General features: G+C 50.5%; 1 protein-coding gene across 2 annotated transcripts; it reads right to left on the bottom strand.

Annotated features, from left to right (window-relative positions):
* Positions 1-270: 270 nt before the first annotated feature.
* GFI1 (growth factor independent 1 transcriptional repressor) lies at positions 271-11,329 on the bottom strand. 2 transcript variants are annotated; one of them, XM_074908205.1, is made up of 6 exons: positions 11,127-11,329; positions 10,679-10,885; positions 5,632-6,047; positions 5,404-5,541; positions 3,700-3,865; positions 271-1,613 (listed from the first exon to the last, which is right to left on the bottom strand). In XM_074908205.1, exons 1-6 carry the CDS (start codon positions 11,239-11,241, stop codon positions 1,435-1,437), a joined length of 1,221 nt encoding a protein of 406 aa, XP_074764306.1. In that variant the 5' UTR covers positions 11,242-11,329; the 3' UTR covers positions 271-1,434. The 2 variants fall into 2 exon arrangements, with proteins under 2 accessions (XP_074764306.1, XP_074764305.1); XM_074908204.1 differs by having other exon boundaries at positions 10,679-10,820; positions 11,077-11,305.
* Between the last annotated feature and the right edge of the window lie 8,074 nt (positions 11,330-19,403).

Genomic DNA, 19,403 nt, shown 5'->3' on the forward strand with positions numbered 1-19,403 from the left:
ACTGCTGTTTCCCCTCTAAACTCTTTTATGGTGACAGTCCTAGTCTTCTAAAGTGTAAAGACTTTAACTGAAATCAGTGGGAGCTGGACAAATAAATACACTAGTGGTGTTCCCTAATTGCCAGATCCCTTGTGCAAATTCTGCTGTGACTGCATTATGTCCTTGAACGCTGTACCCCGACTGTCACTGTGGTGTATCATTTTAACGGCTGACATCCACAAATGCGAACTTATGTATTAAATAAAAATCACTCTGGACCATCCTCAATACTTTATTAACTTAAAACATTGTTCCAATAAATATGTATCAATAAACATAAGACACTCCATAAAATCGAAATAAGAACATTTACAAACCTGTCAACAAAGTAAAAACAGCATTTTTTTAACTGAGGTACATGCAGGGTCATTTAAGGCAAATTCAGTCAATTATACTTTTATAATGATTCCTGCCCACCTCAGCTGAGTTTCCCTTTAAAAATTAAAAAACAAACCCAAATATACAAATGATGCTATTGACTAGCTATTTTCCAGTTATTACAACAAGCCCAGAGTGCAGAAGGTGGTAATGGGTCTGGACAGAAAGTCCACGCCTCTCCGGTGCTCCTGCCCTTCCAGGATCACTTGTTGGATGGGTTTCTAGTTGTAAGGCGTAACTCTGTGCTTTGGCTTTTCCGCTTGTCTTTCACCAGCTTCCTCCTCCCTAGTGGATGTAGCAAGAAGTAACCCCCCATGCCTCAAACATATATGCACACAGCCAGGGCTTGCACAGAAAGAGAGAGATGCCTCTGGGAGGATAAAAAGGGCCTCTCTGTAACTGTTAATGCAGCTCCTGATTTGCACCAGAACAAGAGCAGGATCAGGCACAAACTGGTACTTTTAATTAAAAACTAGCAAGATGTCAAACTGCACAGTTCAGTCCTGATCCTCCAGGTTTTCCTGACAGAAAACCAAGAGTGAAGCCATTCAGCACTGAAACTCAACCAAGGTAAGAGGTCCCTACACCACAGTGCTGATGGCTCACTGTCATTATCATGTAAACACTGTTAAACCCATGTTTCACTGCAAGGTGATTCAAGCTACTAAAGACTTTCAAGGGGTTCATCTTGGCCATGGGATAAATATTTTCCAGCTTACAGATGTCTGGTAGCTTATCTGTCTTTGGAATATCAGGCTTCATATCTAAAAGGCTTATTTTCCAGTGTTATTTCAGAAACAGAGAGGGGAAGAGAAAGAGAGAAACCCCTGCCTTTAATTTCCACTTTCACAGTCATTCAGGTTGAGCTGTCAACTCATGGCCCCGTCCTCTTCTTTCCTCTCTGAGCTCCTGGTAATGCCAGGTTCTATGCTCAGGACAGGGCTTGGGTCCAGCAGGGAAGCCAAGGGAGTCTGTTCTCATAGTGTTGTAAGGTGCTCTCTGTATTGCAGCTGGGACTCATTTCAGGCCATGCTGTGTCTCCCGGTGTCTTCGTAAATCCACCTTCCGTTGGAAGCCTTTGCCACACAGATCACAGCCAAAGGGCTTGAAGCCTGTGTGCTTCCGACTGTGGGTGATGAGGTTGGAACTCTGGCTAAAGGCTTTTCCACACACCTGGCACTTGTGAGGCTTCTCACCTGCAAGTAGAAGGCGGGGGAGGGAGAGAGGGTGTGAGAGGCAACATGCTGCTTATGCAGGACCAGAGCAAACAGGAAATGTACACTGGGCCTCAGAGCTAATCAAAGGGATTCCTGTGTGATTACCAAAGAAGTCATTCTTCTAAAAAACATGCAATTGGGAGCCCCAAAGCATTAGCTTTGCACTGCACTGCCGCTGAGCAGGCCTGGACTTGGCTGCACCTCTATCAGCCCACTGTAGTCTTGGGAGCAGCCCGAAGCAGAGAGTGATCTCAGGACACCATGACTTGTGAATACATTGGCTGCATGGGCTCTGTGTGATTTAAACTGGCTTTGTGTTCTAGAAACACGAGGAACTGCTGGAAAGACCCCTAGGTCGTGCTGAATGCCTGACATTGATTATTATAGCATCAGCATGGGGGCAGGTGGAACAGATAGATGGAGGTTGTTAAGCCAAACCCAGTGATCTGGGGTCTGTTCCCAAGGGAAGTATGAGGACCCTCAAGTAAACCCTGAAGGGCAGAGTTCATCCAGAGATCTGCTCTTCTCTCCATTCCCCATGCTAAAATGCTAGCAGTCACCCCAAGCCAGCACTGAAGTTCTCCTGCAGACAAATAACATACATGGGAAAAATCCAGCCCCCGGAACTTCTCCTCAGGAGGTATCAGTGGCAAAACTCCACTGGCCTCCACAGGAGCCAGATCTCAGTGCATTTTCATAGTGTTTATTATCACATAACGGAGAAAAGGGAACCCAACCACAAAACCAAGCCTGATTTTCAGAATGGCTTTGCACCTGCAGAGCCCACTGACTTCAGCTGGAGCAACAAACTCTTTGCATGTTTGAAGATCAGATTCTTATAAAATAATACAAACTGTGCTGGAGGTTCAGTTCACAAGTGTATGCTGCATATGACAGGGATGCCTGATTCAGTTAAGGACATGGTTTTATGTTACCAGTGTATAAGCCCAGACTTTTAAATTGTGAGTTTCTGATCTCACAACAAAATAATAGTTTTGACTGATTCAGAATTTGGCTAAATTCTACTTAATCAAGCCTCCTTTGAAAAAGTTATTATGGAAATACTTTTTGTGTTATTTCCTAAATAGTTCATTTTCATCCAGGAAACACCTGGTAAAAAATCCCTGTAACTTAACATTTATTGTTCACTGCCTGTCACCTAGAAAAGTCACAACCAAGCAGTGCTACATATAATGCCATCTTTCTACAGATTTGCCCTTTTTAGGCTTCACCCTTGATATCTGCTAGTGGTCACTATCAGGGAAAAGGATTTTGGTCATCTGAACCTTGGGTTTGGCCAGTACAGCTGTTAATTCATGTCTACAAGTGCTTCTGTATCTCACACATCATTTATTTCCCTCTACTTTAACTGAATGGTGCAGGTCTGAAAGGTGAGATTTTCTTTTAAAGATTTCTGATAAACCTTGAATGACATTTTTAAAACAATTTGCTTCAGTGATTCACCTTCACTTTATTAGTTTCCATGTTTATTACTAACAGTGAAACTTGAGAACTCTGCACCTCTCCTATTCTGTATCAAACTGCAGCCATTTCTCAGAAAGTCCGGGTGGAAGTGCAGACAATCTCTGAACAAATATTTAGACTAAGAGTTGGACCCTAGGCCCTCCAGTTTAGTGTTTGATCTAGAGGAGGAGACTTCTGTTGCTCCTAGTGTAAATTGGTAGATCCTGCAAAAAGAAATGCTGCAATCAAATTCACCTGTCATTTTCCAGGGACCTCAGCTGTAAATCAAGGCTACATGAATACTCTACAGATCATCTTATACAAAAGCCCTTTGAACAAACATTGGTGGATTCTATTAAGGGAACACTGATTGGATTGCGAGGATTTGGGTTATTTTGCAGCTGCTGTTCGTGAAACCACACTCAAATCACCCTCCTTTGCACAAGTAGAGCTCAGATAGCATGAACAGCAACAGGGCGGTGAGAAGCAGGGGGAGGTGCATGTACTGTCCCAGCTGAGGAGGAATGGACTGCTGCAGAGAGACCTCTTCAGAGACTTGCCCTCACAGTTGGGGCCAAACACGAGCAGCTGCAGGGCTGACCTGTGTGAATGAAGGTGTGTTTCTTCATATCAGATTTCTGGTGGAACCGCTTCCCACAGTACTGGCATGGATAGGGCCGGGTGTCCGAGTGGATGAGCAGGTGGGTGGACAGAGTAGAAGATCTCTTAAAACTCTTGCCACAAATCTTACAATCAAAGCTGCGTTCCTGCATAGAGAGGAGCCCAAACACACACGTTACACTACACCAACAATCACACCAGCAACAAACTGCCTAACACCACATCAGTGTTGCCCCTTCCACCTTAGCAAGCACTTTTCCAGAGAGCTGGACTGGCCTGCAGAGACGCTAACACTGGCATGATGGCACTATAATAACAGAAAAGATAATGTGCCCTCTCCCAGTGCTGTGCTCCTCACAAAAACATAACTGAACAGCTCTTCCCACTGACAGGAATGGCCAGGTGAGAGCAGCCCAACTGACCGGGCAGAGTCTGCCTGCACATTTCAACAGGGGCCCAAGACATGATCACTCTGCTGGGAATCCCAACAGCTGCAGCACTGTTCAGAGGCCGCCTCTGAACTGTACACAGGAAAGTGGGTGCTGAGGTCTGCTTGACTCTCCTGGGAAATCTCGGTTGCAAGCTGACTTCTGCTGGCAGGGTAACAACTATCTGCTTATTTGTAAGTCCATTAAAAGTCAAGTGAAAGGTATCTAGAGCATCTGGGGAAAACAGCTTTTTGATCAAAATAAGTGTATTAAGACCTTGCTGTCTCTCTACTCTCCCTCACACACTCCTCTCCACTACTTTCTTCCACCATAAATCACCTCTTCTTTCTGTCCCTTAACTACCATCACACCTTCCTCTTCCTGCTATGCTTTCATACAGTCACCTTAGTTTATGTGGCTTTTAATACACTCTCCCTGAAATGTTGTGCCCTCCTCGGACACAATATGCAGTGCCGCTCTTTTCACCATTATTTAACGGGTGATATTTCCCCTCATTGTGTGCCCTGCTGTTGCACACTCATGAAATTATAAATAAAACAGCAAAAAACCATTGCTGTAACTCTAGGAAGATTTGCCAGGTCAAGTGGGTGGGTGAAGGGGAAATATGGCACAATATCAGCAGGTGGAAAATGTTACAAGTCCTCCTACCAAAATTAACTACCATATTCTTTTGGTGTGTGACTCAGAGTGTTGAGATGGGTGAAGTCTGTGCTCTATACCTGACTGGTCGTTCAGATGTTCCCGGCACAGACACAATGACTACAAACAAGGGAAGGTTCATTTCTCTGGGGGAGGGGAGGAAAAAGAATGAGGAGAGCTGCATCGAAAAAAAGCAAAATATGTTGCTTTAGCTGTTAAAAAAACCTCCACATCCACATTACAATTTCCAGCTCCAAGAGTGAAAATTCATTATTTATTATCTCTTACTTCTAGAGTGCCAACAGTGCCCATTGCTTAACAGACGCATGCAAGGTCTGGGGAATGGGAACAAAGCCTGTTCTTTAATTTGTTGATTTTCTCCTTTGCTCACTAGCTGTGCACCCTTTCCTCTGCCTGCCACCACATTCTGTACCCACAACAGCCCACTGCAGCCCTACCATGTTCTCTTCCTCTCCTCAGTTTAGATGCCCACCTACTGCCCTGCGATTGCCTTCATGGCCTCCCTAGAGCCAGCAGAAGCAAGCAGCTGGCCCTGGCCCTCAGACCTCCATCCTGGCAGTCCGCCCCGCTCTCACCTGCGAGTGCACGGCCTTGTGCTGCTCCAGGCTGACTGCATGGCCGAAGGTCTTGCCACACATGTCACAGGCAAAGGGCCTCGTGCCACTGTGTGAGCGGCGCACATGTACCTCAAGGCCATGCGGTGTGGAGAAGACCTGAAGGGAGAAAGCAACACAGGGTCAGGCTTGCCAGGGAGAAGGGGCTGGAGAAGAGTCATAACCATTGTGGGAGAATGGGATTCCTACCTTGCTGCACTTGACACACTTGTAAGAGCCAGTGCTGATGAGCAATGGGCGGCACAACAGGTCCGACTCCACTTTGATGCCACCCGGCCCCTTCTCTTGCTGCAGCCCAGGCTGTGTCTCAGCATAGAGTCCGGGTGCTGCTGCTGGTGGCCGCTCAAACAGCCCCGGGCCTGGGGAGCCGAAGTCACCATAAAGTCCGAGGGAAGAGCTACACTCTGCACCGTAGAGGGCAGGCTCGGAGCCTCGCTCGCAGAAGAGCCCCAGGGCTGAGGTTCGCTCCAGCGGCGGGCAGGGCCTGTAGCTCTGCACAAGATGCCTCAGCTCGGAGCCACCCAGGCTGTTCCACATGTATGGTTTGAAGGGCACCGAGAAGGGGGGCGCTTCATCTAGCGATGGACACACAGATCGCTCCGAGGCTGCAGAAACACAAGGGCTGGGAATTAGTGCGCTCCACAATCCAGCCACTGTCACGAGGCAAAATCGTCTCAGCGCTCAGACGTGTGCCCAAAGCCAGACCCCGTACTGCGCAGTAAGGCTGCCCTTTCATTCTAATGGGAGGACATTTTATATTGCACAGAAGGTTAGCTGTACATCCAGTACTACCTACTCACCTGCTGTCCTAGCCAAATTATTTAAAGCAGCCACCAATTTTGTCTACCTCCATCTCTGGGTGCCAAGGTGTGTACACACTGATCTGACTGTTGAGACACTAAACAGCTCAAGTATGCAACATCCTTTGGTTTTATCTGCAGATCCTCAGAAAAGTATATCCTCTATGTCCCAAGATGGGCATCAAAGCTGACAGTCCACATGTTTAAGCTCTGATGTAGATCCCACACATCCATATAGCACATGTGACATTACAGAGGTGCCAGAAGGAGCAAGCGTACCAAGATTTACCTGTTCAACAAAACTAAAAACTGCTTGTTGCACAATTTAATACCCAAATCTAGTCACTCAAGTTCATGCCACAACTGTCTGTAACTGTATTACAGCATAATTGAAATAAAGAACAGCTTCTGAAGTGCCTGAATGTCATGCCTCGCTTTGTCAGAAAAAATATAAACTAAGATCAGTCCTCATCTGCAATAAATATCACAGCTGTTTCAGATTGCTCTGAGTTTCTCCAAGTCAAGAAATGGAGTCCACCCAAAACACAGAACTTCACAAAATCATTGGTATAGGCCGCATTAAAAATTGAAGACACAAAAATATTTTCCTAGCAGTCATAATCAAAGAAATCTTTCACCAGGGTAAGCTCAGATGGTTTCAGCTGGCTCTAACAGGCTTGCCCTTAGCAACGGCTTCTGACCAAGGCAGTGGGCACCACAAGATTATTCACACTTGGGGGGCCCATAGCAGAGTCTGATGCAATGGCAGGAACACAGCCTTTGAGATCAGTGTCTAAAGGCACAAATGTTCAGGAAGCCTTACACAGAGGAAAGCACAGCTGGGCAGGGAACATGAGGTATCAGACCCCAACTGTGTCTGCCAGAGATGCTGATTAATGCCCAAGGTGCTCTGCTTTCACTCTTCATCACAACAGGCACTGGGAGAGTCAAATGTCTCCACTGGGCAAATGTTTTAGTGAGCCAAGGAAAAGATGAATCAATTAACTGCTGAAGTGCTGACACCTTCATAGAGATACTGGCATGGCTTAACTACTTGGGCTTCCAGAATAACCGCCCTTACCCAAAAACTTGTCCACCCATAATTCTCTTTTGCTTTTTCTCATTCCTGTCAGCTTCACAGCTCCTATGGCTTTCTCAACCTTCAGCAAACCAAGATAACCAGGGGTGGGCTAGGGAAGGAAGGCATGATGTGTTAGGCTATCCATCTGGATGGAGAAATGTTCACTGAGGGTTACAGAAGGGAGTGGGAAATTAGGTGAAAATTGAGCTTTGAATGACTTGATTGTTTCCTATCTTTCACATAATTTCAGAAATTAACAGTCTCAGATTCTTCCACTGAAATTAGCAGTCTTTTGGTTGGAAATATATGCGCACATACCAACTGGGACATTTGAACAGAGCGATGAAATCAAATTAGCTGACATGGTGCTGAGCATGATTTTTCCTGTTCTGCACTGACTGCAAAGTTGTGGTCAGCGTCACATCATCTATCTTGTGTCTTTGCAACCAGTTTCAGTGTTGCCATCTCTCACGATTTTATCGCAAGATTCAAAACTATCTTAAAGCCCCAGCTCTTGAAACTGCATGATTTCATCAGGCCCTCAGCTTTCCTTTTGTTTGCTTGTTCTTGTTTTAACTTTTTTTTTTTCCTCTTAAAGTCAACTTCTAGCCCAGACTGTAAAAAAACCCATGAAAATGTAAACCCTTGATATTTCAATACTAGAACTGAATATCCATAAGGTATTACTTACAATCTTGATTTCTAAGCCAGTCCGTTGAGTGAGAGGAGAGGGAAGGCTGACCTGATTTTTGAGCCCTTGGAACTGGCAACTCAGGACACAGTAAACATTGCACCACAGATCAGTTTGCGTGTGATGTTCCTTCCATCACCTCACATGCTTTGGAGACCTCTCAAGCACAAGTGCAGGGGAGCCACACACGCAATACTTCTCAGGGGCAAGCTCAAGCCATCCAAGCCCTATACCCAGTGCAAACGTGACCTGCAAACCCTGCCCTGTCACACCGCAGGGCACTTCTGTATCTGCCTCTCCTTCGTTCCACAGCATCTAGGCCTCCATGGGGAGAGACAGATTCTCCCTCCTCTTCCTAGCAATTCTATGCAGCCTTTCTACAGACCACTTCTGGGAGAAAAAACTTCAATGCTCTTTTTTGAAGGCAAGGCAAACTCAACCTAAAATAGTTGGGAATGGATTAATATGTACAGTAAAGAAAGATTCAAGTGTCCTCCTCCACAGCCCACAAAACACCACGCTCTCAGCACAGCTCAGTTATAGCCAGTAGAAGCCTCCCTCCAAGACTGCAGCATCAAGAGGCTCATCAGGAGATACTAATATACTGCTGCACTGAGGTATCAGGCAGCTTCTGTCTATGCAAACGCATGTGATTACAGACACACGTAGAAAGTGAGGTTAAATAACCGAGTGATTTGCACTGATGGAGTCAACAATGTATTAGAGTGTTAACAGGTATTGTGTCTGTGCATGCCTGCCTGGATCAGCAGCACAGCACTCAAAGACAAACTTGAAATTTGGCTTTCAGAGCGTATTGGAGTGCAATCTGCACCTATGTTCACTTCTCCAGATAAGGGGGTGATCGTAATACTCACCACACCTGCCCTGAGCATGATTTAGAAACATAATTTCTCATCTGCTCTGCCTGCCAAAGCACAGAAACTGTGCCCCACCGAGACAAACACAATCCTAGAAATCCCGTCTCTCACCAGTGTGTCTTCCAGAAGCAACCTAGGCTCAAATTCCAGCTTTGTGCTGAATCGGACAAAGCAGCTGGAAAGCAGAGGGGTTGGGGGGAGATGTGGGAGGAAGCCTGACTATCTAATCCTGCTGCCACTGTCTTCATCATTAACATAACGGCACCTCTCTCTATGCACTGAAGTGCATTTAACAAAGCTCTTTCCTTACAGTACTTGGCGTCCCTTACACTCCCGTTCCTCCTGTAAATGGGATCAGACAGCCCCAGGACCGTCCTTCCCCACCTGTCCCCGAAATATATTGATCTGGGGAGGTCACCCTCGTTTTACAAAGATACCTTCCCTGGGTAGCTGGATGGTTGGCTGGGATCTAACGAATCCCACAGCAGGGGAAGAAATAAGTAGTGAGGAAGAAAAGGCAGAGCAGTCCTGGTAAATACCTGGTCCATTTTACATCTGTCCTTTAAGCAGCTCGTGAAAGCGGTTTGGGAAAGGAGGAGCGGCACAAATCCATTAGAACAAAAATTACACACATTGCTACACTTTGTGCAGAAATATCAGCAAAAGAGAAACTGCTGCACTGCTGCATTTGGTCTGGTCTGTCATTTACACAGCCTGAAACTGTCCTGTGGCTGGCTGTAAGGACATTGGGCAGCATTTTGAATGTCCCCTCAAAGGGCTTTAGGACTCCTAAAAGAGGGGGAGGCTTTAAAAATGCAAACCCGCACCATTAAAATCAGCCGTTGATATGCAAGGACACTGTAAAGTGGGAAAATCAGTGGGGAAACGGGACTAAGTATTTGTTTGCTGGTGCCTGCTGTCAGTTGGTAAAGCTGAGACAATTTTTCCTTCACTAAGACAAATTGTTCTTTTTTTCCAGCTGTCACTTTTTAACCGAGGCAATAAAAAGTGGGTTTTATATATACGTATTTTTGTTATAAAATGACGCCATTGTATTTTTAAACGAGATAAGTATTTGCGCCAGGCTGGGGACAGCATCTCCCACTGCTCCAACCACATCAAAGGCAAGACGAGGGAGCTAGAGACAGGCGCTGCAGCCATAAGTGTGAGTTTCCTGGATTTGGGGTGTTTAAATCTGACCGTCATTATTTTCCTCTGTTTTTTACGAATGCGTTTTTAGAAAAGCAAAAAAACAAAAAGAGAGAGAAGTGGGGGAGGGAGGGAGAATAAGAGATCCTTTTTATAGGCAAGAGGCAAGAAATAACCTGGAAGGGAGTTAGGGAAAACGTCTAGCAGGTAGTACCAAACACAAAGTAAACGCTGTTTACTACAGGTATATAGATAGCCCAGTAGAAATGTTTACTGTTTTACAAAACTCTGGGTAGCAGGACCTGTAGGAAAATGCCGGGACTTTTAAAGCATAACCGGCTTGACTCTAGCAATTAATCAGAAACCAAAAAATCAACGGCCGATGGCATCACAACTTTCCCGTAGCCTCACACCCGCTGCTCCCTCAGCAGTGGGAGATGGGCTTGAAAATCAAGAAAGAGGTAACCCGAAAACGAGTGGAAGGGACAGATTTGACTTTTCTCACTGCGTGGAAAAAGGCAAATCTGTCCCTTCCACTCGTTATCGACGGTGGCGGCCAGCCATGCGACGCTGCCCCACGGCACCGACGGGGCCACGCAGCCGGACCCTCGCCGAGCGCCGCTCGCCCCGGTCCTACCTGGCGAGACGGAGGGCGAGGGAGGTCTCCAGAAATCCTCAAACTCGGACACCCTGTCACAGACGCTGCCCTCGCAGCTGGGCGCTGACTCGGAGGTGCCATCGGCAGCCTCGGTAAGGTGGGATTCCGGGGAGAAGCGCCCCTGGGAAGGCTCCGGATCGGGCAGGACGGTGCGGCACAGCCCCGTGTCCTCGGGGATCTTGCTGTCTGCGGGGCAAAGGGGACAAGGGGGGGTCCTCAGTGCGGGTCCGCGCTAGGAGCCAGCCACCTCCCGCCACGGCCCCGCTCCCACCAAGGTTTGCGGCCGGACTCCGTGCAGCCCCGCGCCAGCCTCTCCGGCGTGCCACGGGGGCTGCACGGCTACCGGCGGGCGCTGGTGCAGCGGGGCGATGCGGGGCGGGCGGGCTGTGTCCCCCGCAAGCGAGGCCGCCAACCGAGGGACTCCTACCTGCACAGATCTGGGCTAGCACCGTCTCCAGCCGCAGGCTGTAGTCCTCGTCGGCGGAGCGGGGCTGGTGGTAGCTGTGCGCCTTCTTGCTCTTCACTAGAAAGGACCTCGGCATGGTGGGGTGCTGCCACGGCCGGCGCGGCCGCACTCCCTCTCCAAGCGCCGGGCACGGCGGCGGCGGCGAGCGTCACCCCCGAGTGTCCCGCGGGGCGGCGGCGGGGAGGCGACCTGCGGGGAGGCGCCGAGCCCGCCGGTGAGGGCCAGGGGCGCCGGCCGGGAGGGGCCGCTCGCCGGGGGCGGCGCGCCAGGTGGCGGCGCGCAGGTGGCTCCGGCCGCCGCCCCCGGCCCCGATCGCCTCGCCCCCCCCCTTCCCCTCCCCTCCCTTCCCGGGGCGCGCCTACTCAGCCGCCCCCCACCCCTCGGTGCCCCTGGGGCCGCTCCGGCCACGCTCCGGCGGCCCGACGGGGAGCGGTGCCCGGCCTGTCGGAGGACGGACGCCGGCCCGACGGCGGCTGACGGATCGCGGAGAACTGGCAACGGCAGGGGCCGGGCATCGTCCGTCGGATGAGCGGGGGGCTGAGGGCTCGGGGGGGGGGCGGTCATGTTTACCCCCGTCCCTCCGCGGGAGCGCGGCCGCACTCGGCGGAGTGGACACACTGCGCCTCCATGTTGGCCTCCGCGGCGGCAACCGCAGCGCCAAGAAAACGCACCCGCGAAACGGCTTTGTCGGTCCTCGCCGCCCAGAGCGGGATGGACGGCGCAGAGCTGCTGCCGGGACAGTCGTTACAAACCCGACATCCTAAACCCGACGCCTGAGAGGCTGTTGCTGTCGGAGGGACTGATTCACCCCTCCAGCGCGAACCACGATAACGCGAAAACGAACAAAACGGAATCTCTCCTGCAGCCCGCAGCTGCAAGGTGCCGCGGCGCCAACAGCTGCGGGCACCGAAAGCCGGGGCGGGGAGAGAGGCGAGGTGGGAAACCTCCGGGGGGGGGCCCTGCGGGGGACCGAGGGGGTCGGGGACGGGGACCGGGTTAAACAGAGCTGCCCCGAGCCTGGTCCTCGGAGGAAGGCGGGAGTGGTTCACTCGAACCCATCCAGCGCCGGGCCGCCTCCGCCGTTACACTTGACACTTCGCCAAAAAAACGCGCGTTTAAACCACGTTTGTTTGGTTCTGTCGGGGGACTTCAGGGGGTCGCTTTTTTTAACTTCCTCCCGTCAGTGGCCTCAAGTTTGCGAAGGGGCACCCCGCCTGCCCCGGCCGGCGCCGAGCCCGTCGGCGGGGGCGCGGCAGCCACCCCGCAGGTGTCGACCCCGGCTGCGCCGCCAAGCACCGGCCCCGCCGCGCCCGGCGGGGCAGGGCCGCTCCGCGCCGCCGGGGAGGCGCCGCCCCCGGGCACAGCGCCGGGAGGGCTGGTGGGAGCGGCGCTGCCCGGGCCCACCTGCGCCTCGGTTCATCCTTGAGCGGGGGCTGGCAGCGAGCGGGCCCGCGCGAAGGGGGGGCGAGAAATCAAAGCGGCCCGATAACACGTCGCCCCCCTCCCCGTCAGCAACGGCAGCCGCAGCCGTTGGGGGGCTCCGGGCGCCGCTCCCGCCGCGCGTTTTCGTCCCGGCGCGGCGCTTTTCCCTCCAAAAGCCGAGGCGCCGCCGGCCTCCGCCGTCCAAGGCCGGAGGCTGCCGGGCGGGGGCCGGGCCCGTGGGAAGGCGAGTCCCGCGGCCCACCTGGCCGCCGCTCTGCCGCGGCCACCTGCCCCCGCCGGCCGGTGGCCCGCGGGCCGCGCGCGCTGCCGCTGCCGGCCCCGGGCGGTGCGCGGGGCCCGCGCCAGCCGAGGGCCGCTGCTGCGGGGTGCGAGGCCGGCGCCTCCCCGAGCCGCCGCGGCTGAGGCAGGGCCGGGGCGTCCCGGGGGGGCGGGGGAGGAGGGGGCTCGGTGCCAGCCCGGCCCGCCGGCCGGCAGCCACCCACGCGAGGAGAGAAAAGCAAGAGCGCTTACCCATCTGGAGGGGTGAAGGAAGCTGGGCTGCAGACGGGGTTCGCGCCGCAGCCTGCTAGTTTGGGCGACTTTAAATTTAGCCTCCCTTTAAGGAGTAATGGTGCTTGAGTTGGCTTTTTTTTTCTTTTTTGTCTCTCTCAACTCCCTCAGAGCTCGGCCCCCTAAACCACAAATTCCACTTCCTGAGCGTTAGGAGCTTCTGCAACAAAAAAAAAAAAAAGCTTTTTTTTTTTTTAAAAAAAAAAAGCCAAAGCCTCACAAATGAGCACTGTTTCCCCTCCTCTGTCTCTCATTTTTCCTTAAATGAAAATGTCTTACGGTATTCCACCTCACAGGGCTCACTGAAGTGACATCGAAGTGTCATTCTGGAATCGGGCGTTTCATTTCTCTCGGGGTTTTGCTCTAGAAATTACACACATCTATCTGAACTATTCTTGGATCCCCTTCAACTTCCGCAACGAGAACAAGTCACAGATTCAAAACACAGATTGACTCAAGGCGGGCAGAGGCAGAGGGCAGGGGACGGAGGCGCCGGCGCCCGCCCCGCCGAGCCGGCCCCGCGCAGCGTCCCTGCCCCCGGCCCGGGAACCGGGGACGCGCCTCCCGCCGCCGCCGGGGCCCGCGCGCCGTTATAATCGGGGCTAAGGCAGGGCCCTGGGCGACGGAGACCTCCCCTAGACTAGAAATAACTTGTTGTGGAAAACTCTTTTGGGATAAATACGCCCAACGGCGCTGAAAATACCTTAAGACCCAAGCCTAGAGGTTTGCTCATTTCCCTTTGGATTTAGGTAATAGTTAAATATGGAAGGGGTAGGCGAGATCCCCCCCCACCCCCCTTCCCCGGCGCACGGTGGCTACTGTAGCTTCAGAGCGATTCAAACACGAAGGCGAAAGAGGAGCGGACCCAGGCGAGAGGGAAGCTCTCGACTGCCTGCGTCGCCTGCGTGCCGGCGCTCAGGCTGCTACCTCGGGGCGGATCCGTGGGGCAGGCACCGGCGGCCAGCACGGTAGCGGGGGCCGCGGCAGGCAGCGCCCCGCACCGCCCGCACCCGCGGGGACCCCCGCGCTGCGTAGCCAAGAAGCCTGCTCCCTTCTGCGAAGAGAATGCTCGCCTTGCTTCACACACACCCCGGCCCCAAAACACAGTTTTCCAGGTCTAGCCTCGGATTCCTGATTCTGCCAGGAAATCCGGCTCGGGTCTTCCGTACCCTCTGAGGTGGTTCTGGGCTTCGCTCTCGGCATCTCAGGCCACCAGCAACTTCGTTTCGATGACTGGGCCGCCTAAAGTATGGCTCTGCAGGGAGCGAATCGAGATTTCCCCTTCAGAAACGACCGAGACTGAAGTCGGACAAGGCAGGAGCAAACCTCAGCCTCCCTCACGCCCGGCTTTGCGAACAGGTGCTTTTCTTCACCACCACCCCCCCACCCACCCCCACCCCACCCCAACCCCCGCCCCGAGCATTCACAGAAACATCAGTCACTTTGCGCCTCTGAGCCCGCGTGGAACACAGAATTAACGTGACTTCCCAAAATCTAACGAAGCAAGCAAACACCACGACGAGAAAACCCGTCCAACCTTTTGCGTGAGGCTTCAGTAGTGACACAAAAGGAAGTTGAAGAACACGACTGACACATCGCCCTTAACACCTTCGTTATTGCCGGAAAGTTCCTGGTGCTGGGCACAGCACTTTTACTTACGGCATCAGTGTACCGCGGGCTCCTTTCTGCGCCCTTGGTCGGTTACTCTGAAAATCATTCACGCCGTCAGCCTTGAAAATAAATGCTGGCATCAGTAGAAATAACCAGATTAGAACAACTCGGTGTGATTTCATGTACGTGTCTCCCTTGACTGTTTGTGACTTTTTGAAAAACAGTCTTTCTCGTTTGCCTCTGAAATGGGATGGTAAACGAACAGCCTTTCGATCCCCTTGCTGAGCAGCGCTTTGACTGCGTGTAATGAAAGCAACAGAAAACATTTCTGTAAGCACCGTTACGCTCATCAACAATTCCGGCTCCGTTGCCGTCAAATACGTATTTATACAGCGAAATTCAACATGTGTACAGGTGCTTTAGCGCGCTCTGCAGCGCGGTGGTGTCCGTGGGGAGGTGCCCGCTGCCCGCCGCGGGGCTGGACGCGCTGCCGGCCCCCTCGGGGCTCTCCGGCGGGAGGCACCGCGCCGAGCCCCCCTCTGCTTAGCCCACCGGCAGACGGCACGTTCTCACCTACTGCTTCCCGAACTGTTTAAAAGCCTTCAGCAAAAAGAAGGAAATCAAACGAGTGAATCAAGCAAATGCTTAATTCAGCATATAATCTCTCGTGGAAGAGTGGGTGCTGCGCGGGCACCAGGAACAGACATCGGGCTCGCGGGGCGTCAGCCTTCTCAAACGACTCGAGGAGAAGGTGTACGAGAACGGCTTTGTTCCGCGATTTGCAAAACCAGTCCGCGCCCCAAGTGCGCCCTGCCTTCCCCGGGCTTCCTCGGGACGGACGATTTCCTTGCCGCCGCCGGTGAGGACGGGGAAAGCGGGAGGCGGGCGGTAGCGCCGGTTTAGCGCTGTCCCGAAGGCGCGCGGCCGGGACGCGGCCGGCTCCGGGGGCCGGCACACAGGCCGCCGGTACCGGGGGCCGGCACACAGGCCGCCGGCACCGGGGGCCGCCGGCCCCCGCCGCCCCGCGCGGCCGCCTCGTGCGCTGCTGCGCCACGTGCCCGCGGGCGGCGGCGCGAGGCCGGGCGAGGCGGGAAGCGGCGGCGCCTCCGTCACGCCGCTGAGGGGAGCCGGGGGGGGAGCCGGGGGCAGCTCTGCCGCCCGCCGAGCAGCGGAGCGGAGCAGAGGTGCCCCGCTGCCCGCGGCGTGCCCTGCCCTTTGCCGGCTGCCGGGCACACGCGGGAGCCTCGGGGCGGGAGCTGTCGGGCCGTGCTGCTCCCGCGGCTCCGCCGGCCCCGGCTCTCGCTGTACCGCGGGAGCCTCTTTCATCTCGCGGACATCCAGCGTTTTTATCTGCAGCTCGCCCCTCACGTCGTTTTTATCTTGCAACCCAGAAATATCGCCGGATTGCTATCACCGCGGAACAGGAGACCGAAAGAAAAGCGCTGCAGCTGCTGCAATCCGCAGGTAGGGCCTGAAGGCCACTCCTTGGCCTCCGACAGCCATTGTCCCAGGGTTCTTTCCACCCCCGAGAGGAGCTCGCTATTTGTAGTAACGGCACGCTGAACAGAGGTGAAGGGACTAAGCTCTTATTCTTGGTTTGTGGTGTGACCTGTGTGCTGCAGTTTAGTAACCCTTAAGATGGCCTTGTGTATGCAGTGGTCATCATGTGACGCTGTAAGGGCTGTGTGACAATACCAAGTATTCTGTATGCCAGTGTGAAAAAGTCAAAAGCCAATGGTCCCAAGCTGGTGGAGGGATGTAATTCATCTGAAGTGTAGGTGATGGGGGCTGGGGATGGGTTTTAACAGAGCTGCTCACGCACAAAGGGAGTGTGATATTCAAAGTTAAACATAAAAACTCGGTAAGATAAGAGTTGAATGCAATGGTAGGTACAGGATCATTACCCCATAGTGACAAAAGACGGGAAAAAATAAAGGAGGGGTTTAAACTAGGGTGGGATTACATTATAGTCATGCTTAAAACTGAAGAGCTACTCAATGTAATTTACTGCACTGTTCACAGCAGCTGCCCGATGTCACCGATTAGATCTAAGAAGACATTATGCACCAAAGGTGATGGGATGCAGATGAGATCTTCAGGTTCAGAAGCCATGAGACACTTCGTAACAGGAGGAAGGATTTGAAGAACAGGATTGACAGGTTAGCTGCTTGGTATGTAGGGGAGGAGAAACAATTTCTTGTGTGTGGAAGTCAGGATTGGGAGAAAGCAGAATAGGGTGGTTCTGTGGGGAACTTGTAACATACAGTTTAAGGTGGTAAAACCCAAGATCACAGTTACCCAGAACACTTTCAATATGAGAAGCAACTAGAACTTGTAGCACTGCATTCTGTTGGGAACTACATCTTTTATGTCTTTTAAGGCATGATTTATGTCTTAAATCTGTTTTTTTATGACTTTTTTGTAAATGTTTAATTATTTTTAATATATCCTGATTATTTTTTTTTTCCCCCAGCATCTTGTCACTACCTTCTTTATGTTTGTCCTTGTGGCATAAACATGTGCTGTAAATATATGAGACATTAATCGGTGATTTTGATAGTAATTTTTCTGATTGCTGGGGAAACCAAAGTAACTTCTGCTGCTCTCAGAGCAGATTAGAGAAGTAATGATCACTGTGAGCACCTACTGGAAAGGGGAAGTGACAGTAGGCTGTGGTGTTGAAGGCTGGGATGGAAAGAGGGATACCAGTTTTGGGAAGGAATGGATCCAGAATTTACCCCATTATGAGTAGAAGAAAGTTGAATCAACAGAATGTTACAGAACGTAGACTATGAAAAATGGTCTCAGGAGTTATAGTTCTCATGGCAGAACGCTAGAAATTTCAGTCACTTATGCAACAGTATACAATTCTTAGCATATGCCACATTGCTTCTGTTTACATAACTGTGAAATGTGTTAATTAAAGGAGGGTATTAAGCTGTTGTATGTTGGATCTAGCAGTTGTACCTTAGTCAGTGCTCATGTATGTGTAGGTATGCATATGTTGGCATGTTTTCTCCACTCTGAAGCTGAAACTTCATGCTATATAGAAGTTATATTGAAAGTCAATTTGCCGTATGCTTTTGATTCCATCATTCAAAATCTCTGGTTCTATGGGCTACTCATAAATGTATTTCTCTGATTTTTCTTAAGTCTTAATCTAGTTTGTAAAAAAAACCCCAACCAACCAACCATCTAACTAAAACCCTCAGAGAATTACAAAAAATATATTGGTGCAGTATGATGGAAGTATTTCACAGAACAAAAATGAACTTTATTAAATCCAGAAATCCATTAGCTGATATATGTATAGCTTTCCTCTTCCCTCTCAATACACAGTCAGTAGCTGGTGCATAATTAAACATAACACTGTAGTTTCCACTTAGATTGTACTAACCTCTATTTTATAGATTGATTTTTTATTTTAGTCGCCAGGACTAGCCTAATGGCTTTCCCAGGGGATTTGCATTATCCTCTACCTTCCCCCAAACATTATTTGGAGCCTCTACAGTTAAGGGAGTTAGCAGCACATCCAGTCTAAAATGGAGGTATTTTATGCTAACATATCTTTAGGTCATTCTAGTTTAAAATATAAATGTTGTATAAGCATCAAGTTTCACTAAGTCACTAGCATACTCTCTGATATAGAGCAGTGATTACGTTAAAAACCCCAGAGAACACACAATTCCTTCTGTGTTGCAGTTCCATGAAAGGGCCAATTACTGATGAAGTTCAATAGTTTGAAATTTACCAAGTGGTTATGGTTAATTTATGCAAACACCTATGTGGATACTTTCATAGCAATTTATTTTAGTTAAAATCATATGGGAAATTGTGCATACAGTTGAAAATTTGATTTAGTGGAAAATACTTTGTCAGTGTGTACATAGATGAGGCCTGCATTTGGTCAAAAACCATGACCAACATGAACAGTGTTGAGCTGGGAACGTAATAAATACACGCTTCTTAACTTCACAGATGTACTTTCTCCCAACTAGTCAGGTTCCCAATTTTTCATAAACATTACAAACTTCTAATGTGTGAAATGAAATGTCTTAAGTAAAAAGAGATCTTAATAATAAATGCTATTGGGACCTAAAATATTCACTCCCTTACCCTAGAGAAATAAGAAAATGTAAATATTGAGGCATCTGTAGCTAGTGAAGACATTTGATTATCAGACTGGGAAACTAGAACCATTTTGACTACCAGACATAAAACATAATTTACATGGAAACTCTGTATATAGCAGGGCATCCCCCTTCCCTATTTCACCTGTCTTGTCAGCTGCAGCACTTGTATATTCAAGAATGTAAGTTTTCATGTTTACGTGCTTTTTTTCCCTTATGCTTTTAGCATTCCCATTGAGCTCTTACAGCCTGCACGTAAGAACAAATCTAAGTGAACAGCAATGTTTGTTAGAAGGTCATGGTGTGTAGCATAATTAGTATGCTTTATTTATTGACATGTTAATAAATACATTATCTGTGCTGATGATGACTTGATATTGTTGTGGTGTATATTCAAATTATAACACACATAGGCAAAGATATTTGTGTCATTTTTTGGCAGAATAGTTGCAGAAAAAGCAGGATGATTCTGAAGAGCCTCTCTTGGGTTGTCTTCCAGGATATT

This window comes from Athene noctua, chromosome 5 (genome assembly GCF_965140245.1).
Source record: "Athene noctua chromosome 5, bAthNoc1.hap1.1, whole genome shotgun sequence".
NCBI lineage: Eukaryota > Metazoa > Chordata > Aves > Strigiformes > Strigidae > Athene > Athene noctua.

Bases quoted from the DNA above. Each gene is read 5' to 3' on its own strand.
- GFI1 (XM_074908205.1), bottom strand. From the start codon at position 11,241: ATGCCGAGGTCCTTTCTAGTGAAGAGCAAGAAGGCGCACAGCTACCAC. The intron at 10,886-11,126 runs GTAGGAGTCCCT...TTTGCCCCGCAG, and splicing joins GCTAGCCCAGATCTGTGCAG to ACAGCAAGATCCCCGAGGAC. The intron at 3,866-5,403 runs GTGAGAGCGGGG...CTCTCTATGCAG, and splicing joins ACAAGGCCGTGCACTCGCAG to GAACGCAGCTTTGATTGTAA.